Source organism: Centrocercus urophasianus, unplaced genomic scaffold (assembly GCF_019232065.1).
Source record: "Centrocercus urophasianus isolate 14NV4802_14NV808 unplaced genomic scaffold, USGS_Curo_1.0 seq_41, whole genome shotgun sequence".
Taxonomy (NCBI): domain Eukaryota; kingdom Metazoa; phylum Chordata; class Aves; order Galliformes; family Phasianidae; genus Centrocercus; species Centrocercus urophasianus.
In genome coordinates this window covers 3125932-3149901 of record NW_024884989.1, presented here as the reverse complement: position 1 = coordinate 3149901, position 23970 = coordinate 3125932, and the positions used below count along the sequence as shown (strand labels likewise).

Genomic DNA, 23970 nt, shown 5'->3' with positions numbered 1-23970 from the left:
TACTATTGAAATGTGGGTGAGATGTTTATGCAGTGGAACAGACTCACATAAGTCTTTTGGAGAAGTGCAGGATATGCCAGACAGCAGCTTTATCACAAAGGCTTCTCATATGGAGCTCAAGTGCAGATGTATTATTCTACTGAATTAATTATTCAGTGAAGGAAGTTCCATTTTTAGAGTTGATACCACACTCTACTTTTTCACCTTTTTTTTTCCCCCCCGAAATGTGTTGCAGACAGTGCAGTGAATTTGTGTTCATGAATGACTTTACATACGTTTTAGGTACAGGTTACAGATTTATTTGAAAAATTACAAGTTTATGTACACAGATGTAGAAGCAGAACTAGCAGTTTTAGGATCTATTCAGAAGCACGCTGAAACTGATAATTGGTGATGCATGTTTTATGAAATAAAACCTTCACCAGGAGAGTTTTCTCAGGTGAAATAAATTATATAAATATCCTTCAAGGTTTGGAGTTTGAAGGTTGCCCAGTGTCTGTCTAAGCTCAGAGGATTAGGCACCTAAATCATTTAGATCTTCATATTTTCAGTATTGTTTTCATAGAGGTTCAGTTAAAGCTAAACCGTGCTTGTTAACTTGGTGCAGGCTGTGTCTGGTTCAGCTGAAGTCTTGTTTTTAGCCAAAACAAGAAAAACTTGCTTGTACAAGGTTTGGGTCAGTCTGTTCAAGCTGGCCTCTGCCTCTGAGTCATTTGGACTTTTGTTTTGCATTATGGTATAATGGCGAAGTGCATTCATCCCCTGACCAGTTTTTACAGTAAACTCTAAGTAGCCAGGTCTAATCTTAAGCTAGTTTTAAACTACTGAACCACGAAATAAAAAGTTGTTCAAAGAAAAAAGACAAAAAACTCTATTAAATAAAATTAATCCAGAAAAATACTGACAGTATGTTATTGAACAGTATTGTTTCTACAGCTTAAACATCTTATAAGAAAAATAAGTTGTTAAAGTTATTTTACATTAATACAATTGCAAAAAACCTTGGAGATTTGTCTAATGGGCTTTGGCTTTAGTAATGAATGCAAAAATTCACTCATAAAAACCTGAGCTTATAGAAGGGAACGCTCAATTATTTAAAAATACTAATATAAAATTATGAACATTATTTACATAGGGGAGTTTGAATGTATCTTATCATGGACCAGATCTAGTAAGGGATGGTTTGTAGAAAATTTCTGCATAGGTGGCAACTAATTTCTGTGATTAGAAACAAATTGGAAAGTGGAGCATTAAGATACTCTTGTTCTCTTCCTCAAAGTGAAGACTCTGCTGCAGTCATTTGGCCTTACTCTTTTAGTGCTTTGCTGTGATTTTGCTGATTCTTTTTGATTTGTCCTTTTTTGTCCTTTTACTTTTTGATTGCACTGAGTATCCTGAGTATCAGAAGAGTCAGGAGTAGATTCTGTACTCAAAGTATTACAGTCCTGAGGACTTTGCCCTTCATTGTCCATCCTAACTTTGCTGGGGCTGTATGCAGCTAGCTGACAGAGAGCTACAGCCGCTGTTTGTTTCTGTTCATCGCAGCTGTCAATGATGCGTAAGTCTTGAGCTTCATTACGGTGAGCTGGGAAAGGTTTGTCACAGGCACTGTTAATAGGGTTCTTGGGGTTGCATGCTCCTGAGCTTTCTGCTCCTGAGTTCTCATTTTCTGTCTTTGGAGAAGTAGCAGCACCATTATCATCAGATGGACTGTGGGATGTTGTTTTCGGGCTTACTGTGTTACAGGAATCTTTTACGGAGAGGTTCAGAGGCATATCTTGCAATTCTAGGAAGTTCTGACTCTCTGTTTTGGATGTGGCTTTGTATGCGTGTTCATGAGGAGGTCCTGCATTTGTGTCAGCCTTTTTTGAAAGATTAAGGGGAGCTATTCCAGTGTCGTCTTCTGTGTTGGACAGTGAACCTTCATTGTTGTGGCTTTCACTTGGTGTATATGAATCTTCATCAGTGACATTAATGCTGAAAGACATGAGGAGAGAAGAGAATTCAGTATCTGTTGCTTTTTTAAAATTGAGGCTGAGGAACTGGAGAAGAGGAAAAAAAAAAAAAAAAAAAAATCTGGCTTGGTAGTCTTGTTTTTTATCTTTTCCCTCCCCCAGGTCCCTTTCACCATACCTCTCTCTCTCCAATAGAAGTGTTTTCCTGAAATGCACAGGTACACGCGTGGTAACGGTGTTAGAGATACCTGATGCATTCAGATGAATGAGCAGCTGACTCATACAGCAGCTGGGGTTTGTACAGTTGTACATAAAGCTGTTTTGTGGACATATCTTACAGAACAAATCCCGGTGCTATAAATGCAAATGTACTTTAGGGGGATTGCATGAAATACATGCATGCTGTCTATGTGTGCCCCTAAAAATCTGACAAGAATTTGCAAGGTGATGTTATTACTTTACCTGGAAGGTGAATCTTCTCTATCTTGCTGTGTTGGCACGCTTGGAAGTAGTGCTGGTTGATCAGTGCTTTTTCTCACAGGTCTGAAAGCTGTAAAGTTTTCTTCCTGTTGATCATATTTTCCAAGTGATGTGGAGGACGATTTGTTGGAGAGGTCAAATAAGCCCTCACATGCGTGGCTTGTCTGAGTGAAGTTGGTGGGGCTGGGCCTGCCTGGGGAGCCCGTTGCCGCGCTTCCTGCAAGAGGGCTCATTTTAGCATTCTCTCTTTCATTTTGGTCATCTTTGGAATGACTTTTGGCATGCAGTAATGTTATTTCCTTTTCAAAGTCTGCTTGTTTTTTGTGCGAACCTAGAGGATATTGTTGGGAAGGACTTAAAGAAGCTGGGTATAACAAAGTAGTTTCTTCCATTAGATGAGAACTTTGATCTCTGTTAATACCGGCTACGTGTGAAAATCGATAAAAAGGAGGATCCGTGGGCCTACAAAATCCATATGGTATTGGAGGAGTGGAATGATACTGCTGGAACAGCCGATAGTGTTCATATGCTGATGGATTTATGTGTTTTGGAAGTGGCCCAGGGTGAGGAAGAAAGTGTCTTTGGTCTTGCGTGCCGTAGACGGACAGAGCAGAGCTTTCACACTCGGAATTACCTGGAAGCAAGTAGGGTGTATAGATGGCCAGCCTATGCTCATAAAAGTGGGGCGAGTAATCTGGAATCATCGGTTGCATGTAAGGAGGAATAGAACCAAAGCCTTTTGTGGGAGGAACTTTATGTGGAAATTCTGGGAGGAAAGGAGAACCTGCTTTCCATGGGTGACTTGGTGCATGAAATGCAGATTTAGTGTGAAAAGGTGAACTTTTGTTGGAGAGCGATAGAATTTCAGGTACTTCACTTGTTTCTGGGCCTTTGCTATCTCTGTGTTCTCCTACAGGAACAAAAGCTGAGGGCCTCACGATGCTGTCCAGAAGAGGCTGCATGCCGAGGGTGCTTTCTGCTGAGGTACTGGCAGGGGTTACTTCCTTCTGGATTGCAGGTTTCTGACCTTGGATTGCTGTGTTCGTTGCTTGGTTTTGTAATTCAACGTTTTCCTTGGCATCTTCTTTTGGAAAAGCGTATTGAGGCTTTGAATCAAGATTTGACAGTCCGTTTGTGGCTGACTTGGAAGAAGTGGGTTTGACTGTAGGCTCTAGGTGATTGATCTGCTTGGACTCCAAGGAACTAGTCTTTGGGCACTTGATGACACGGTCCTGCTCTGATACTAAAGTAATGGAGTTTTTGCAGAGGCCATACTTCATGTGGTTAAAAAGGTGGGATTTCTCATTGCAAGTAAAGGGGCACTGAAAGCACTTATACTTAAATGGCTTTCCTGGCGGTCTTGGGATGTAATGAGGCTTCTTTGGTTTACGCTCTTTGAGGAGACTCATCTTTTTTTCTGCTTTAAACAATTAAATGTAATGATTCTTTATAAAAGCTTTCTTGTGGTTAGCTTTCCTTAGTTTAGCCTCTTGATGTTTCCAGTTTATCAGGTTTCTGCAATCCTTCGTCCCAGGTGAAAAGAGGAAGCCAACTCCCAGGGTGTCTCAGGGAAGAGGAGGTGCCGGAAAGCAGCACTTCTCTAACTGGTAGCACTGGAATACAAAGTTCAAAATTAGCTGTACTGGAACATTGGAACTAAACACAAACAGTTCTTTTAAACTGTATTCCCCTTCATTATATCTATAATGTGTGGGGTTTTTTTTTTGGTAAAACAGGACAAATGCTAGACTCTAGATGTAAAACAGACAGACGTTAAACTGGAATGTTGTTGAACACCTAAACATATTTGCAGAAGTGTCCCAGTTTTCAGCAGTGCTGTCACCTGCTGCTGCTGGGGACTTGAAGTTTTCTCTGAAAATTGAAGGAAAATTCATTCAGAGGACAAAAGCAGAAATCTAGGTGGAGCTATTGAGAGAAGTGGAGGTGGGTAGAATGAGAAGAGGCAGGTCCTGGCAGCGGCTGGGTATGGGGCAAGCTTGTCAGGCCGGTTGGGGAAAGAGAGGAGGGAGTTTCCTGCTTGGTGAAATGAGGGTGGAGTGGATTGGCTGCACTCGGGTAGCTGACTTGGCTCTTTCAGAGACTGACCAGCCCCTCTTTTAACTGCATGGCATTTCCTAACAGCCTAATCTCGATGGATACCTCAAGAGTGGCCAATCTCTCGAAGGTTAAAACCACACCAATTTTCTTCCTCTTCCTAATTCAATTAAGAGAAATGAGTACTGGAGTATCTGACTAATAGTATATTCTGCTTGATAAACACATTTCACATTCTTCTGCTGTGGAGCACCTTCTGTATCGCTTTGACAGACGCACAAGTAGATTAATTCATGCTTTAAAAAAAAATGTCTGACAGAGATTGATTTACAGGGGCATGATCTATCTGCCTTTCTTCAGAAAAAGTAAGGTTGTGGATACTTTGTACAGCCTAATGATTTGCTCAGTAGATAAGTCAGGAGGGCTTGTATCAGCTTGTTCCATTATGTTCGCTGATTCTGAAGGCGTGAGAAACTCTCAGAGTCAAGTTCTCATGATTTTATAGGATGTGTTATGGCAGAGATCTAAAAACTGATGATTTCATCATGAACTATAAGCATCATTATCAAAATGATGACTGTTGCAAAACCACGTACTGTATCTATTGTGTTACCCGAAACTGCAGGAATACTAATTGTAGGAGTGACTAGGATAGCTTGATTTCTTTTTTTTTATTTTTTTAAAGCTTTTTACATAGAGGTTTGGATTAGTAGCGTGAAAATATCAAGTTTATGGAAAGAATTGTTAGTAATTACATGCTGTGAGATTTTAGTTGAAGCAAAATGTTTTGCATTTCTTAAATCAGATAATTTAATAGAAAATGGCATGCAACACGTTATGAAAACAGAAGGCAAAGCTACAGAATTGCTGCTTGTTTTATCAGGTATAGTAATTCTGGGAAATTGTGTTACATATTGTTTCTGATGTCATAGAAATATTAATTTGTGTTAGAATGGTAATTGTGAAAGCACTCTGAAAAATGCAGCCTGCTGTATAAATAGAAAAAAAAAATCTTTTGATTAGAATTAACAAATAATTAAATCTGTGGCAGTGTAAGGAAGTAGGAGTGTGCAGAGACGTTGCTTCTTAATTCTCAGCTTTTAACAAAGCTTTTTTGTTGGACTTCATAGACACTGATAATGTTACAGTACAAAAGAAAACTACCCGAAATGTCCAGCAGCACGTTAAATTCCTGCCACTGCAGTCTGGTTAAAATAGTAGCTCAAACTAATAAAATAAAAATACAAAACAAATGTGCCTTGTAGGATTTAAAAACTAGTAGCCTACATTCCTCTGAAGGTTTAAGAATAATGCTTTTACTTAATAAATACATAAAAATAAAAATTAAGACTTGCAATGGGAGCTCCAGATAGGTAGCTAGCTGGTTGGTTGGTGGGTTTTTTTTTGCCTTAAGTGAATTTACTTTTGACTAATGGTGCATAGCTAACTCAGACAGCTTGTAATGGACGTGATCATGTCAGTTTGTTCTTGTTCTTTATATCTTCTTGGAAGCCCTTGTACTGATAGTTCTTGAAAAGAAGATATTGTTGTCAAAACTCCACTGCATTCTTAGTTTGGCCATTTATGATAAGTCTGAATTTACATTCAGGTGCAGCACTTATAATAAAGAGATGTTAATTAGATTTTCTTGTTCTTCTAGCTTTCCTTTGCTTAATAGTGTAAATTCCTGTGCGTCCTGTTCCCCCCCACCCCGACGTTGTACTTGGTATTTAACTTTGATTCAAGTTATTCCTGTTCTGCAGAATATTAAGTATCATTTCTTAATAAGATAAAATGCTCTGTTGCAATTTTAATGTTAGAAATTCAGAGCATTGGCAGCTTCAGGAGAGAATTAGGAATGCTTTTTGATGGCACGCTCAGCCTGCAGACAGCGCTTCTGGAGCCAGCCACGCTCACCTGAGAGGGTACAGCGAGGAGCTGATTTGGAAAGGGTGTTCACCCTTAGTAAACTAGTGTCAGCCAGATTCATGTTGTGTTTTGCTCTTTTAATGGTTAATCCTTTTCTTTTTCTCATGACTTAAACGTGCCAGTAGCAGAACATTTCTAAACTAAGCCAAAAAGGACACTTTGTCTTTTAATTTCAAAGTAAAACCCAGGAGTATCTGGCAAAAGTACTTATTTCATAACTAAAGAAATTTAAAACTATTTGAACACACATATAAAACTGGAAGAATACTAATGGTTTGAAGAAGTTGCAATTTAGACTGTCTGTATATAATTAGTATTAGTTACTTGCAGTTGTACAATGCATGTTTTAGATGACTGAAATTAAGATCTAGAATTAGAAAAAAAAAATCAAAATAAGTAGTTCCTTTTTACTTAGTCTGGAATCCCATGACTTGTGATATTATTTGAAAAATGGGGAAAAAATGTTGAATAGCAGGATGATAGCTTTGATAGCTTTCATGCCTTTTTGTTTGTTAACTGAGAGTGTAGCTCCTGAATGCCAGATTTGAGAAGTGTGGATAGTGAAATACAAAATCTTGCTAGTTTTGTAGTGCAGCAGTAGTGTTGATTTATACTTCTATAGGAAATAGGTTACTGAGATCATGGGTTAAACCTGAGGCTCTCAGTTGTTTGCTCTGTCGGCAGCACATGTTCTTACAGCCCTGTCCAGCCGGAGAGCGAGAGCTGCATGCTTAAACTGGAAGGAAGAAGTTGTGCTGCTGCTGCCTCCTTGCTTTCACAAAGGTTAACAAGGCCAGAAAATAAGGATATAATTTAGAATTGTGTGCGTGTATGTGTAAGTGCATAAAAATGTATTTCTATGTATACTTGTGTATGTATACTTATACATATGTATTCATAAGCATACATACACACATGTATATATGCTTGTACATATATATATATATATATATGTGTGCTGTTTTTTAGTTTTTAAAGCAGTCTAAATTGTTTAAGATGTCCAGCTGATCAAAGGGGAAATTTCAAAATGTCTTTTATTACAAGCAGGGCTGGTAATTAGGCGTCTTTTTAGGACACTGCTTTAGCAAACTACGTAACAGTTTGTCATGCACACTCCATTATTATTGCAGTATCCTTTGGTGATGTTGATCTCTCTGACCAGGAGCACTCACTGGGGTGGAAACATTTTGAAGGACATGCTATAATTAAAATATTGTGATGTGGCATTATTGCATAACTCAAGGACATGCCATTGTCACCTACCTAGAGTGTTGCAAGAACAAGATTTGTGAGGTTTATTCTGGTTGAGATTTTCCAGTGATTAACTACCACTCCCTTCTAAACTTCCAGTTCCTTTAAACTGAAAGATAAATTTTAACACAACTGTTTGTTAATTAGGAGGAAACATGGGCGAGAGGAGTGGGTTGGCGAGGGCTGGGAAGGAAGTGTGCGTGCAGGGAGTGAGGGCTGTGCTTGTGGAGAGAGGCGGCAGGGACCGAGCAGCCTGGTGAGGTGGTGGGGATGAGAATACAAAATCTTCGTAAATATTAAGTTAATAACTCCCCATCTTAATGCACTTTAATTGGCGAGAGAAAGGGTAACTCATAACAATCCAGTTTTCTTTGCTACATTCCCACACGCTGGAAAACTAACAAATCAAAACTGAAACAGAATACGTGGTTCTCACACAGGCTCTTCAGATTAACACAGTCCTACTGTATAAAGAATAGTTGGCAGAATAAGCAGCAATTCCTATCAATACAGCTTTTCTGTCATTCTTCAATATAATACATTAATTTTCTCTATAGGAAAAAAAAATTTTTCACCAGCAAGAGTAAGTTACTGTAAAAACTAAGAGTCCCTTTTTGGCACAGTCTAAAATCTTTCCCTCTCCTGTTGAAACTTTGTGCCGAAAGCTTTAAGTGGTGCAGTAAATGCACCTGCTGGGAGGAACCCAGGCTTCTGAGCCAGCTGAAAAAGGAAAACCTCCGATTTACTTTTCAGCTGTAATATAAACACATTTGTATTTGAAAAAATTCTTTAAAGAAGAGTACTTACCAGAGACATAGGTGCGTGAAACCTTCCAGGTGATCACTGTTGCTACCCTGTAGCTGTCACTGCTGAGAGAGAAGTACCTGTTCGCTGCCGGCTCCCTAAGTGAAACTGCAGGAGGTTGTTTCAGGGGGAGGGACTTAAGAAGTGTAGGAGTTGAGCCCTCAGGGTGTAGAGATGCACCTGATATTACTCCAGCCTGAAGCTACGATTCATTTGTTTGCGTCCACTGCTTTCATTCAGCATTACCTCAGCATCTCGGCTATCGAAGGGAGCTCTTGTTGCTTTTGTGCCCTCCAACAACCAAGTTTTACTCTGAACTCTGGTGTCTGTTCCTCTGAGCAGCACTCTGCAGCGTGGGGTCGGAAATGACTAGGCATGATAGACTGAGCTTCCAACCTACTTCACTTCACTGGAAATGACTTGTGAGCAGCAGAATCAACAGCACACAGAGGGTAGCAAAGCTTAAAAATAGGAATTTTACATTCTTATTAGAAACTGGCTTTTTTTTATATTAATGCCATTGGAGCCTTAATATTGCTTTTTTTTTTTTTCCTCACCCTCTCCATTTTTATTTAAATCTTTTTGTCCTTCATGAGTCTCTCTGAAGGCGGGACTGAACTAACTCTAAGCTTGCCACAGGAACCTGCCAAAGCTTGCCTATAATCAGCAGTCAAATGTACAGATCCTGCAAATGGGAAGGAGTCACCTCAGTGAGGAATTGATTATCACGTCTGAACGTTTGCTCAGGAGTGGTAAAACTGCATGGGGAAAGGAGGAAATCTCATCATCTGCTGATTAGTGCCAGTACTCGCTCTTAGCTGCATTTTAGTTGGAGATCATAAATGACAACTTTATTAGTGTATCTACCAATTATCTAGTGGCTTGGTGAAATAATAACTTCTCACATACTGGCCCTTTAAAAGGAAAATCCTTGGGTACTTCTGTCTAGTTGTCTCTAAAAATCCATTTCTGTTACTGTAAATGAGTCCTAAGTGGTTTCTGGCTACAACTTCTGATGGTTTTTAGCCATTAAATTTTTGAAACTTTAAAATATGGAGGTGTGAATGTCTTATGGACATGTGCTTTCCTACCTAAGTATACAGATTCCCATCCTTCCTGTTACTGTGCCAGTGTAGTTTTCTGGACATTTTTTCTAACTACAAGCAGTTGATTTTGTTTTTTTTTTTTTTTTTTTGCTTTAATATTCACTTTCCTATAATGCAGCCTAACAGTGTAAAAAGATGTCATACTACTATCTACTGTAAATACTTTGGCTCTGTAAAGACCTGCAGGTCTTTAGACCTTTGCTTCAGCTGCTGAAGATGTTACTCAGAAGTCCACAATCTCCAGTGCTCTAGTCTTTGTTTTCTGTAGCTTGAGGAAAGTTTCTTTTTCACTTGTATTTTTTGGCACATGATAGAGTGGAGGTGGGTTTCTTTGAGTAGAATCTGATCACATATTTTGTTTTGAAAGAAAATTGCGTGTTTTGGCAACCAGAAAAAGCTACCTTGCTTTTCACCTTGATGTTTGTGAGCCACTTGTTCATGATTACTAGAGCAAAAAATGGGGATCCTTTAATTTAGGTGACTGAATTGAGTTGGGAGGCAGCACAACCCCCTTCCCTGATCTGGTGTGTGCGAGGTGGATGTGATGTCTAATTGCTTCCCTGTTCCAAGCAAAATATAAAGCTTGTTTTAAATCAAGCTACTTTCTGGAAAGTCACCTAGAGTCAGCTGCAAATGAAGTAAAACTGGAAAAATAGAATAGTATGTGATTGGTTTTCTTGGTGTTTGGATGATATTAGAATTTCAGATCGAGGTGAGAGGATTCATTGATGGACCCCAGAAGAGGAACACAATAGCTCCTTGTTTGTGCTCCTGGAAGTAATAAATCTTGATTGCAGTGACGTGGTTTCATCACTTTTGTTAACTCATTATACTTGCATCTTGAGTATTTGGTAAACGGAACCCAGTTGCTGTTAGTAACGCCCTCCTTAGTTTACTTGAGTACAGCACTCAGATTAATTGAGATGAGCAGCAGAATGGACATAATAACGTGTTTATTAATTTTTTTCTCCATATTGTTTTTTTCCTTCCCCGCAGTTGTGATTGTTTTCATACCTCTGATGGTTTGAAGCTGTACTTTTATTGCTTCTTTATGTAGTTTAACACATACATTTGGGTTCTAAATTCTATGTAAAATTCAGTCTCCTGAACATTATCAAGGATGTGTCGCATAGCTATAGTTGGATTTCATATGTCTAGTAACTGTGCATAAAATGCCATTCTTTAATTGTTAGAAACTTACTTCATGTTTTTATATGGTCTTTTTCTGACGTTTGGCATGAAACAAAACAAAATGTTGCTATCAGAAGCCATACATGGGATAAACTTAACCTGTTCTTGATAAGCTGCTTACCTAATTTTTATTTTCATCCTCTCACTTCAAACTTGAATTCCCTGGATGTGTCAAAGAGTGTTTGGTGTTACCCTGGTCTCTTATCAAGCCCTCTGTTAATCAGGTGATTCTCAGCTTTCTGCTCTAAAGCATAGAACAGCCCTGGTGCCTGAGTTGCTCTGATGCCATGGATCAACCAGAGCTGCTGCTGGCTTTCAGAACATGTCCACTGGTTGTCAGTCATCAGCAGGACTGCCAAGTCTGTCTTGAGCTGCTTTACAAATGCACGGGTTTGTTATTCCAAGAAAGAAGAATGATCAAAGATAAAGTCACTTAGTTGAGCACTGGTGGACGTATAACTCATGAAGCTCAGAGCCTGCCTTGTGGAGTAGCCTTGAAACTGTGTGACTGGCAGCCATTTCTGCCCCTGTCACTTTTGTTATGTGTCTGAATGAGTGGCTTTGAGCTAAATGTTCAAGAAAGCCCTTTTTGTTCTCTGGTTGCTCAAACTGAAGTTATTGACAGATTTTGCTATCTGCATTAACATGTTTGGACTGGGGCTGCCTTACAGTCCTGGGGGGGGCAGATGTATTTGAATGTAATTGGTGTAGTTCATGCTGTGCCCCAAAACATTACGTGATTCTTGTACAATATTCTCATAACTATTTTCTTCTATCCCATATGAATAGTCATTAGTCTTAATGCTTTTCAAATAACAGCTTTGAAACGTGCCTTTGTTTCTCATAATGATTTCAGTCCCTGACTTTGGAGATATGTCTGGGCAGATTACCTTGCTGATGTTTGTGAGCCACTTGTTCATGATTACTAGAGCAAATTATTTGTATGGGAAAAGAATAAAAGCTCAGCAGTTAATAGCAACTGCAGATCATATTTTTAGATATTTATTGTGGCCTGCGCTGTGAGTGTTTGGCCTGGAACTGGGATGATCTTCCTTCTAGTTCCCATCCTCACCCTTGGGCAGTGAAACATCTCGGGGGAAGTTGGTAACCTCAGAAACTGAGACTGTAGGCAAAACTGGGAACTGTTTATAAAAAGGAGCTTTGGGTAGTCGTTCTTTTCATTATCAGTCCTTTTAACAGAGATGTAAAATATGCTTTTCTTGAGTTTCTACTTGATGTTTTGGTTATAATTGCCTTTTAAAATTTATTATTCCTGGTGTTTTTCATGCAGAGTGTTTTTGCTTTGATTTCAAGATTTACGCCAGAGATTCTAAGACAGTTTTCTCACTCATGTGAAGTGAAGTTTTTTCTCATGGAATCCAGTAGTAGGATCTGAAATGAATTCTGCCACGTGCAGTTCTAGTTTATATGAAATCAGTCCCACACGTTTTCTTTGAGGCATCGTTGTCTGTCTGCAGCAATGCCAGTCCCATGAAGGAGAGAACATGATGCATGCAGTGAGAACTTCTGGACTTAAAAGGTTTTTAGCTTTCAGTCATCCTTTGAAACGTGTCAAATTTGTAAAGGCTTAGGTGACTGATTTGTTGTCTACTACTAAAATTTTAAAAGCAATATAGAAGAGCAAGTGAAATCTGCTATTTTATTCTTTATTTTTTAAATCCGAAGCTCTTGAACTGCAATTTGTCTGTGTTTTTGAGTTGGAAACTGTGTGTTACCATTTAGCTCAGTCTTTTTAATATGGGTCATGTAGCTGCTTTTGCAACATAGAGAAAACATTGACAAAAAGAAAAGAAAACAATGACAAGAAGTCATTAAAATTTTATGTTCTGATGTATTTTTGTGAATTTCTGCATTTGGAATTGTAGCACTTTTAAATGAAACATTTCTGACTGTACAGTGTGTGTCAGGGCCAAAAACTTGTATTTTAGTGTGGTTTCTATATGATTTCACATCTTTTGTTTTGTACTGTATTTGTGGTTTTGTAGGCTTTAGACTATTATTTATAGGGGTTTTTATTTAATTGGGTGGGGATAAATACTAAACAAACAAGAGAATCCTAGTTTACTTGAATTTCTGGTTTGCTTGTGAAAGGACGTTATTAAAATTTCTCTTGATGACAGCATAGTATAAACTTTCTAGCTAATAAGGTGTGTCATATATAGGAACATGAAACTTCCTAGGTGTTCTCAATATGTCAGTGGCGAGACTGAAAGTGTTCTCATGCTAAATTATCCCAAAAACTCACTGACTGCTCAGAAGTCCCAGCTGTATCTGTTAAATGGCACCTGCAGTGCCATCGTAGAACTGTGAAAATGTGTGTGTAAGGGTGGTAGCACTGGCATCTTGGAAGAGCAAGAAGAGGAAGCCAAGGGCAAGGAGTGTGGAAGAACTCTGCAGTTAAACTTGCAATGCAGTAGTGCTTATTTTGGAAGGATTCCAGCCAGGAAGGCGTTATTTTTGGTCTGCCTACATTCTTATGTGCCCTTACCTATTCACAGTGCATTGACTGAAACAATCCCTCTCCCACTTTTTAAACTGTGGAAACAATGAAAGCAGCATTTAAACTCATGATGCTGATGAAATAGATAAACAATGGCTAATTCAGAGGTGTGACATTGGTGGGTCAGTGTGAGTGAGCCAAATCTTGAATCCATGTGTTACTCTCAAAATAAGCAGAGAAGAGTGGGGAAAAAAACCCAACTTGTCAAGAACCATCATTTATTTCTTCTATCAATTACCTTCAGAGGAAAGGCAGAAAAATATATTAAAAAAACAAAAAAAAAAAAAAAAAAAAAAACCCAAAAACAAACAAACAAAAAACCTTTATGTTTGTACTCAAAATTACTTTTAGTGATGTGGAGCTGAGATGGGATTTAGGATGCCTTGGAATGGAAAATTTGGTAACTTAAATTGGAAATTTAGGATTTCACTGTGGAAATCGGAATGATTTTTTTAGCATTTCAGTCAAAGAGGGCAGGCAGTGCTGCTGGCACAGGGAAATATTTTGTGTATTGTTTGTGCAGAATGATAAGCATATTGCTTAAATAGGAAATGCTGTTTATTTCAGTGTTGAAAGAATGTCACCGTATGCCCAACTTCCATCATTCCCTCAGCTTCTGTCGTATATATCCTTAATTTGGTTAGAGGGAGTATGTGCTCTTTGATAGTACCAGATTATCAGTGGTGTGTCTGGTACAGAACATGCCCATGTGTTGGCTGGTATTGATAAGACAGTAGGTTTGTTTGACAGTATGGAGAATGGTGCTTCCTGGTTGTTATATACCAATGTTAGTGTACTTTAAAAAGGAAAAAAAAAAAGTCTGAAAAACTCTACATAGAATGGAAAAGGAACATCTTCTGCTTATCCAGTTCCATCATTCCACTTATCAAGAATTTTAAAAAAAATAAATAAATTTAAAACCAATACTGATTTCACGAGTATTCTATAATGAGGTTGAAGTTATACATTTAAGTAGTCTCAGAAAAGTGTATTCTAGAGCATCTTAAACCTTGCATGCTCCATTTTTAATATCTTCTGTGTTTTCATATTCCAGAGTAAGTTATTTGATACTGACTTGCAGCTGCCTCGGTTTTTGGAGGAGGGCACATCAGGAAGTCAGGCTCTGAAATGTGCTAATCTATCCTGAAGTGGTAGTTAATTGTGAGGCTTTTGGCAAGCATTCAGGTACTTTTCATCACAGGTACAGGAAGAAATGAAAAAAGATCTATCTGTCTTAGGTGGACTCCTAGAATCTAGAGAACACCCAAACCTGAAAGGCTGGTTGTGGAAGAATTTCTTTTCTCTAACACCCAGGTGAACTTTAAAAATGATATATGACACTGATACTGAAAATCGTATTTCAAAAAGTTGTAATGGGAATGTCATCATAATGGTTTTCAAATTAGCAAGAAGGTATTAAAAATACTTTTTTCTTCTAGAGAGATTAAATTAAATGGCTGAAGCTACAGCAGGAAAAGTCCCTCCCCCATTGCAACTGGGAAATGGTACAAATGCTAAGCAGGGAATAAATGACAATGAATTGCTTCTAGCTTTTTCACTGCAGGGTTTATCTCAATATTGCGCAACCTTAGCCTAAAGGTTGGGGTTTCTCTGGTGATTTTTCTTTTCTGACATGCAGTGTTATGAATTTGCAAAATTTTTATACTCCTTCAGAGCAAGTAATTCACTCGGTAGGATTCCTTCATAAACCTGTTTCTTCGTGTCCTTAAACTGCAATTTGCTACTGCTGAAGTTAAAGCAAGAGCTGTTAGCTGTAACCTGTATGAAGGTCTCTGTTTAGCTCTCATGTGGCCTTGGGCATGAGCGTGTAGGCTGATCTCTGAAACATTCAGTGCTCTGTGCTTCAGCACTGAAGCAGAGGTTGATCACTGCTGTTGTAGGTCAGCTGTAGTTCTTTCGCTGAAGCCAGGTAGGGGTTCGTACAAATTGTGCGTTTTTATGGCTGCATTACATAATGATGTTGAGACAGACTGGCCAAAATCCAGATCTGTCTGCTTCCACTTTGGCCCTCTGCCATCCTCAGAAGCTTGCTCCAATTTTAGGGTTGTAGCACTTCGGCAAACCTGCCATTAGTTTATTGAAGCAGATGCCTGGGAAATGAGCATTAACGTCCATTTCTTTAAATACTGTGTTTAAGTAATATGAGTGGTATCAAACAGCGAGTCTTCAGCAGAGATGTAGTTAAAATGCAGTTCTTTAGGGCAACATCCACCTTAACCAACAATCCCTTCTGTTCTGCCTGAGAGCCAGTCTTTGCATTACATACTTTCCACCCTCAGCAGCAAGGCAGACAACAATCTCCTCTACAGCCCAGCTGTGATTCATGGCTAGAGCAGGTCTTTCCTGTGTGCTGACTGAGATAGGTCCATGGAAAAAAATACCACGTGATCATATAATTAAAGACTCTCTTAATTCATTACGTAGTGAGAGACTGAACTGAGATTGCAACCAGACAGACACACTTCTCCATAGTCACGGGTTAGAAAAAGCCCATTCGGTCTGCGGATATGCATATATATAGCCTTATATATGTGGTCAGCATTAAGAATTGTGAGAAACTTATGGCAGCTTAAGATGCTCCAGCTGTTAAATTCAACCATATTGTGTGAGCATGCCTGAATTGTGATACTCTGGCAGACTCCTAACTAGGTCAGACTTGGGTGCAGGGTTGGGAGAAGAGAGGCCACCTGTTGACAGTTCTTAGGCACTTGTCCTACAGGATGCAATAATAGAGTGTTTCCCAGAATGCTTGAGAATCCTCACTGCAGAGCGTACTGAAATGATGAAATAGTTCTTTCAGTGTAAATTCTCAAGTACACAGCTTGTATAGAAAATAAGAGAACAAATTATATATGTTTGGCAGAGCTTGAAGCAAATATTTATTTCTGATAATGAACCTAACCTAAAATTACCTATGTTTGTATCAGTTGATAAATTAAATATTAGCATAAGAGCCATAATGAAGTTCTGATTAGGGCGCACCCATTGCTAAAAGAGGTTGGAGTGCCACGTGGGAGCGTGTGGTCTTAAATCTGAAATTCTTCATAGTGAAAACTGAGTTCTTTTTTTCCTCTTCATCTATTTTTCTTTTTTGGCACATTAATGATAAGTATAGGTATGTAAAACATGGGAAGTTGACATACTGTAGATATGGCTTGTTTACACTTCTCTATGCCTGAGGCTCAGAAAGAAGGTGAACCTACAGATGACAGATACTTCTTCAAGGAGTTAGTTTTGCTGAAGAAAAGTCTGAATAAAATTATTACTCAAAACTCATTTTTTAAAAAATTGAAATATTTTTATTACATTTTATCATTCTGGGGCCCCCAGTACAGGAAGGACGTGGAGCTCTTAGAGTGAGTGCATAGGAGGGCACTAAGATGATCAGAGGGCTGGAGCAGCTCTCCTATGAGTAAAGGTTGACACAACTGGGATTGTTCAACTTGGAGGAAAAAAAGGCTCTGGGGAGACCTCATTGTGTTCTTCCAGAACTTGAAGGGAGCATAGAAACAGGAGGGGGAACGGCTGTTTGTGAGGGTGGATGGTGATAGGACAAGGGGGAATGGTTTTAAACTGAGACAGGGGAGGTTTAGGTTGGATATTAGGAGGAAGTTTTTCACACAGGGTGGTGACGCATTGGAACAGGTTGCCCAAGGAGGCTGTGGATGCCCCATCCCTGCAGGCATTCAAGGCCAGGCTGGATGTGGCTCTGGGCAGCCTGGGCTGCTGGTTGGCGACCTGCACACAGGAGGGGTTGGAGCTGGATGAGCACTGTGCTCCTTTGCAACTCAGGCCATTCTATGATTTTCCAGTATATCAATTATAGTTTGAAAATGTTTCTCTGCATAAACCATCCATAGCAGTGTAAGCCTTATATCGAAAGGGTAACATTGGCTTAATCTGTTTTAAGAGGAACATATTTCTAGTTTTCAACTAAATTTAATCAGTTCTTAACTTGAGATTTAGAGCATGCATCTGTTCTAAGTGAACTGGAGTTGACGTGGAATTTTGTAATTTTCTCGTGTAGACAAGACCTAAGGCTAAAGAACAGGTTTTTGTTGTTGTTTAATTGCTGTATTTGTATGTTTTGTATGATAAACACTGCAATATGTAAAAACCATGACAAGTTAAAGTAATATTCGACTTCTGATGGCATCTGTTATAGCTTAGGTATGTGTATACTTTAATTTAAAGTACTTTTAAGAAGCAACGAGAATGGGTTTAGTTACCTATGACCCTTCACTATCCAGTAACTTCCATGAGTTTTCATCCCTATTTGCTTAGTGTTACTCATGTGAACCTGATAGGTGCTAAGCATCTGATTGTTTAAAATTGGTGTTTAAAAAGCAAAGTATCCGTGCAGCCTGTCTCTAGGATGAGAGAAAATCTGCCTGCAATGCTTTGAAGCCCGGAGTTGTTTCTTTATTTTCATAAGGCTTGAGCAAAGGGCTGTGTTGCAACCTGCAGTTATGTTGTTAGGTAAGGCAGGGTGGAGCGTAACAGGTGCTTATTAATACCTCTAGGCTACAGGTAAAGGTGACTGTATTTTCTTGAGCGTTACAGAACTAAACAGGTGGATATTGTTTTAATAATTGGGTTGAGAGTGGACACTACTTGTTCTCTGTCTTTAATGGCGAACTTTTAATACAGAACTATGAAAGAATTGGTAACTTTCAAAATTAAGTACCTCTTCAGGTCTTGTCTGTGCTCTGTCTCCCAGCACCCTACTTTTAAGTAGCAGCTAAATAGCGCATTATTTAATTTCAAAAAAGAATTAATCTCTGCCTTTCTAAAGCAACAGCAGTTTCTTCTGGATTTTTTTGGTAAAGATTTTTTTCACGTGCACTTTTTGGTAGAATTGATTTCAGGTGTGAGTTGGGTGTGATTTTTAAATCTAAAGATTTGAAGCAGTGGATAGCAGAAAAGTACAACACTGTGACCACGCTGAGGACTGAAGAGGTGGTTATCTGATTAATTGAATTGCACAACAGATACAAAAGGAAGAAGCTGACTGCAGAGCTTTAAAACATCATTGTTGCACAGCGTATCAAGCAAAGCTCTGCAGTAACATGGATGTGAACATTTTAAATCAGAGAAAAACAAATTTTAAGCTGGTATTCTGTGTTAGACTGAAGATGAAAAGTTGTGTGCATGAGACATTGCAGACACAGAACCTACCAAACTGTGGGTTAGGAACGTCATTTGTAAGATCTTGATTACAGTGAGCTAAACAGTACAGATGCTTTGCCTCTATGCTCTTCCATGACTGTTCCATGACTGTTTTGGAAGGGGCCTTAAAGACGATCCAGTCCAACCACTTGCCATGGGCAGGGGCACCTTCCTCTAGACCAGGTTTTCCACAGCAGTATTTGTTTTTATTGTTTTTGTAGTATTTGTGTTTACTTAACTGCAAGATACTTCACTTTGTTTTCCTTTTTTTTCTCCACCTTCTAAATGTCCACTTTTGTTTCCTTTCTGTGCATTGTCCACTCTCCAGACTTCCAGCCACGCTTTCTTTTGCAGCAGCAGTGCTTTGAGTTCCAGCCACAGGAGCAGAACATCAAGTCCCAAGCACTGCTGCAGGATAATGGGGAGGCCTGAGCTGCTCACAGTAATAGTGTTCTTCTGCCTTGCATTTCCTTAGTTTCTGTTGTTTGTGTCTCTGCAGCATCACCTCTGTCTTGGAGAATACAGGTCCTGCTACTGCTATTTTCCCTACCATTTGGAACACTGATGTCCAAAATTGAAAAGCACATGTTTTTGTTTTCATACAAACAATGCAGTGCAGTGGGCTGCTTGTGGGCCCTTCTTCCACTTTTTATTCAGTGTGCAGAGAGATGAGAGCACACAGCTGTCTGAAGCAGCTGCAGCAATCACCTTGTGCTGAAGGAAATTTGCAGCAGCTTTGCAAAATTGCCCTTGGCATCTCTTTTAGAGTTCCTGTAGAACCAGCTAATTCCATTTATTTTGTTTTTTCATCAGTTGATGTAGCATTTTTTCAAAACAAGCTAGTCAACATTTTTAAACTTTTTTATTGTAGTTTCTGTCAGACCTGAGAGGTGCTAAAATGCCCATCCATCTTTGCTCTATCATTGTTCCTGAATGGGAATTTCTTCCTGTTGAGTGCTTGTGGTCCTAATAGTCACATCTTGCCTACGCCCCCCAGTTGCTGCTTTATTTTCTCTCATTATGTCAAAATGAATTTAAACATTTTAACATTTTCCTACTCCAATTATGATGCATCTTCTTTGATTAAGATAGCTGTCATACAGTGATGTACTGTACAATGACATTTAATTATTTAGTGATTGTATCTACTCAGGTATGTCCAGGCACAGTCTGCTAATGAAATTCAGTCCTAGTTCAATGGCACTACCTTGAGACAGGCGTTTTCTGGGGAAAAAAGATGCATTTGATAAATTTGATACAAGAAAGAGATAATGAGAGAAATTATTTTTTTTCCCCTAAAGGCTGTTGTTTTGTTTGTTTGTTTTTACTGGCATTATTCTCTTAGTAAAGATGTGCCATCTAGAGAGGGATGTATTCAGATTGTATTTCTGGATTTGCAGATAGGAGCCTTGCTTACGTGAGATGTTTGTTATATTGGCAGCGTTGCTAGGGCTGTATAAGGGAACACTTCAAGTCTTTGAAAGCTCTCCTATCTGTAGAAGCAGCTTTCATTGAGTTGTTGACTTACAGCTTTGATGGGTGCATAAACATGGAAGTAGGAGTTTCATTCTATTTGTTTTACCAACCTTATTTTTGTTGCTTAAAATACCAGCACCCCTGCCTGGTATAATAAGATCCTGGGATTTTCATTTGCCTGCTCTTCTGTTCGGCTATTCTGTTTTCTCTATTACCCCACTTAAGGTTTAAAGAAAGCAAAATGTGTCACAAAGATGTTATGTTGATGTGGCTTTCAGGGTTTTTTTTTGGCAAAAACATGCTCATTCTGAAGTCATTCAGGTTACCCATTAAATCAGGAAACACTGTTGAACACACTCCTTTTTAAAAGCTGTTGCATTCAACTAGCATAACTTAACAGCCTGGGGTTTAGTTTAGTTTCTGTTAAATTTTGCCATGTGTTACAGAGTCCTACTCTGTCCCCACCTCCCCAAGTAAGCCTGATTGAGAAGTAAAAAGCAGTTTGCTCTTGAATTTCTTTCTACCAGGGCCTTATGAGATGGCATGTGTATATATGTGGATTAGGATTATTCTGAATACTTCTTGAGGACATTTTGAAGTGCAGTGTATGATTCTAAATTCTTGTTTAAGATGCATATTTCTTTCCAGCTTCTTTTCTTACAGTCTAATGAAAACTTACGTGTTGGTGAACGTGATATGATTAACATGACTGATAGGAAAAGAGTACTTGCAAATTTTATTTTTGGCACTCAGTTTTCCTTCATCAAAGGCTGTTGGCTTTACGTTAAATCATTATTTACTGCCGACAGGCGTGTAGGCTTCACAATTTGGATATGTAAGCAGAAATGTGAGTAAAGCCCCCGTTTGCATTTCTAGCTGACACTACAGTGTAACGCAAATTCTGACTTCATGCTCTGTGCAGTTTGGCAGTGTTGGCATCCTTAGCAAAGTATCAAGACTGAAGCACTTGAAGTTTTTCTTCTAAAACTAACTCTGATGGAATTTGTAAATCTTTAATAATATTCTACAGTGCTTTTTCTTACGTAATTCGCTTGCCTTAATCCTCATTGAATTTTATGCGAATGGCATAAAAAATAAAATACTAGTTGCGAGGAAATAAGATGTTAAAATAAGAATTATTTCTAATCAATGTGAATAGTAGCACGTATTAAGAGCCATGCTTATCTTTCTTTCAGAACACGATTCACTCTGTCTTTTCTTTACTGGTCACTTAATACCTTAAACTTTCCTTCTGGTTCTCTCTATGATCCTAATTGTTGCTTCTGTGCACTTTTGTGTTTCACAGTTGTTCCTGTCATTTTGAAAGCCCTGACATATGATGAGAAGAGGGGGTCGTGCAGTGTGGGTTCCAACGTGAGAGATGCAGCATGCTATCTGTCCTGGGCCTTTGCTCGTGCTTATGATCCCTCAGAACTGATACCATTTATTAACCAGATTTCAAGGTAAGTTGCCACAATGATAAACTGAGCTTCTTCCAGTTAATTGTTGAAATCTGCCTCAGATTTAAGGAGGAAGTAGATGTTAACAGAGTAACCTAACGCTGTATCTTCTAGAGCTAATAATCATAGAGCTAATTCTCTATCTTTAAGGTATTTAAAATAAGATACTGGCCACCAGTGATAGGGAAAATGTCTTCATGCTTAAAAAGTTTCTGGTGCATCCCACATAATATGAATTAAATTCATTCATCTCTAGACATTATTCTCCAAGGAATTGATTTTAGTTTTTAATATCAGCAGCTCAGACACTTTTGTCTCTAATGGAGGAGTTTCGATCAGTAATCATTCAGTATTACTTCAATAAATCAAAAAATTTGGACTGTACAGTGATTTTTTTAGGTCCTGGGTACCTCCTGCTATTTCTATGTCTTGCTTCCAGATCGCTGACAGAACTGTTTCAATCACATTGAAACTACCTCGTTTGGGGACATGGGACTGCTTACTTAGCTCAGCAGGTGTCCACAGAAAACGAGACTTGTTCTTTCTTCTTTAAAACCTGTTCTGAAAGCTTTCTGGGATGGTCTGTAGGGCCTACAGTATCCATTTTTGTTTCTTTATCCTAGTGCACTTTCCCCTTGCTGGTCTCTGCCATACTTCATCCTTCTGTTCCTGCTTTCCCAAGCTGTCCTTTTCACACAGGGTCACAGGACACTGGTGGCACTTGCCCTTGGCGTTTTTTGGAACTTAGATAAAATCTTTCTGTCTAAGCATCTGCTGTCAATTTCTTGAGGCCAAATGCTGTTTTTCTTTCTTCTTCTTCTTTTTTTTTTTTTTTCAAGCTGTCATGTCTTTTCTCCAAACTGAAGCTGGAAAAAGTGTCTGATGAAATAGCAATGTGGTATTTTAATGCATTTCATCCACCAAGCTATGTGAGAACACGAGGCCATCCACAGCTTCTTGCTGATTGTCAGAAATAGAAGTTGGGACTCTAGGAAATACCTGTTCCAGTTAAGCATGCTAGAAATAGCTATACTTGCCATACTGAGTTGTTAAGGAAATAATTATTTTCAAGGCTCAAGCTGATTTCATTGTAAGTTATGTATGAACTTGTTAGCATAAAGGTGTTCTTGCACAACGAAACAGTAGTGATCACATCTTGGTTAGTTTTTAATCTAATCAGCTTTTTTTAAAATCTAACCAGGGCAGATGATGGTAGTGATGGAGACATAGTGACAGGAGGAGCAGAATGTTACCACATGTCCTAACAGACTGTTATAAGCTGTGCAGTTATTTACTGCTGTCTTTAAACTGGTAGGGATATATTTGTATTTGGGGATACAAATGTATTTCCAATAATTCATTGGTAGCTGCAAGCTGATTGTTGGAGGAGCGTGGCCCTACCAACAGTAAGCTCTTGTTCAATGTCTTGTTCTTGTGTTTTTTGTAGGTTTGATCAACTGCCTCACTGAAGTAAATCCTCTCTTTCCATCCTCTTAGTTGAAAAATTTAAAGTTTCTTTTAAGGTCTGGCAAATTTGCTCCATGTTCCTTTGAAACATAAGGCCTAAGTGCAAGTTTTTCTATTCTTTATCAGAATTTTTCTCCCATTTGTGATACTTTGAGCAATACATTTCTTTGACTCCATCTGCCCTACTATGGTAGGTCCATATGTTAGGTACAAGCTCACCGTTTTTGTTTCACCTGATTTCTGGCTTTTTGTTTTACTGTCACAAAGTTTTTGGACAACTATGAATACTGTGTTTCTGAAAAAGCTCCTGTCTGTTGTCTTCCAGTCTGTTTGGGAAACAGATTCTTCTCTTTTTTCTAACTTTGGTACAATACACACCAACAATGTGGCTTTGCCTTCTCTGCAAGTTGGTGTAGTGGAGAGAAAAACGAGGAGGGGTGCAGAGTGGAAGTTCAGAATTTCTTATTTTCAGTTGTAAGGTTTTGTGATTCACATACATTTAGTTTTATAACAAAGCTGCACAATATTTTATCCAGTATTAATGCTATGGTAAGATTCTGCTTAAAATTCTGCTTTGTAGTTATGGTGCCCATACCTTTTCTAAATACAATCAGGTCCTGAAGGTAGATTTGCCACTCCAAAGAGAAACAGTGGAAAAAAATATTCAAATACAGTATGACACACAGTTTCACCTATTGTGTCAGCAAGCTGATAATTACATACAGCTCTTTTTTTCAATCTAGCCTTAGGTGTGTCACTCTTTTACTTAAAGAGTCATACTTCTAGCCACAAGCAAATTGTTGCTGCCCTTAAAAAATGCAGAACTCAGCATCTTGGAACAAAGTACATGATATCCATTGTGAGCTGAATTACACAGCAAAAACATCTGTCTGTACAAGAATGCAAACTATCAGATTCGTAAGGAAAAAAACCCACAAAACAATAAATTCTGTACCTGAAAAGAAGGCTTACTACCTCTTCCAAAAGGTGAAATGTGCGACTGAGATCCTGAACTGTTTGCTTTGTCATGGGGATAGAAATTGTGAATAGCTAGTCCCTTGCTCATGGTCTTTAACACTGCTGGA

The 23970-nt window shown here is 38.7% G+C and overlaps 2 protein-coding genes across 2 annotated transcripts in view; one reads left to right on the top strand and one right to left on the bottom strand.

The window, feature by feature from the left end:
* TBCD (tubulin folding cofactor D) overlaps nt 1-23970 on the top strand; it is a 108974-nt gene that overhangs the window by 27162 nt on the left and 57842 nt on the right. The window contains exon 15 of the mRNA XM_042833226.1: nt 21265-21421. Coding sequence (XP_042689160.1) covers nt 21265-21421 — 157 coding nt within the window. The remainder of the gene's footprint in view (nt 1-21264; nt 21422-23970) is intronic.
* Nucleotides 295-8582, bottom strand: ZNF750 (zinc finger protein 750). Its single transcript, XM_042833227.1, has 3 exons — nt 8478-8582; nt 2418-4048; nt 295-1977 (listed from the first exon to the last, which is right to left on the bottom strand). The coding sequence occupies exons 2-3, from the start codon at nt 3842-3844 to the stop codon at nt 1251-1253; spliced, it is 2154 nt and encodes a 717-aa protein (XP_042689161.1). The 5' UTR covers nt 3845-4048; nt 8478-8582; the 3' UTR covers nt 295-1250.

Coding starts and splice junctions, on each gene's coding strand:
- ZNF750 (XM_042833227.1), bottom strand. CDS start 3,844: ATGAGTCTCCTCAAAGAGCGTAAACCAAAGAAGCCTCATTACATCCCA. Junction 1,978..2,417: donor AGAGAAGATTCACCTTCCAG/GTAAAGTAATAA, acceptor CATGTCTTTCAG/CATTAATGTCACTGATGAAG.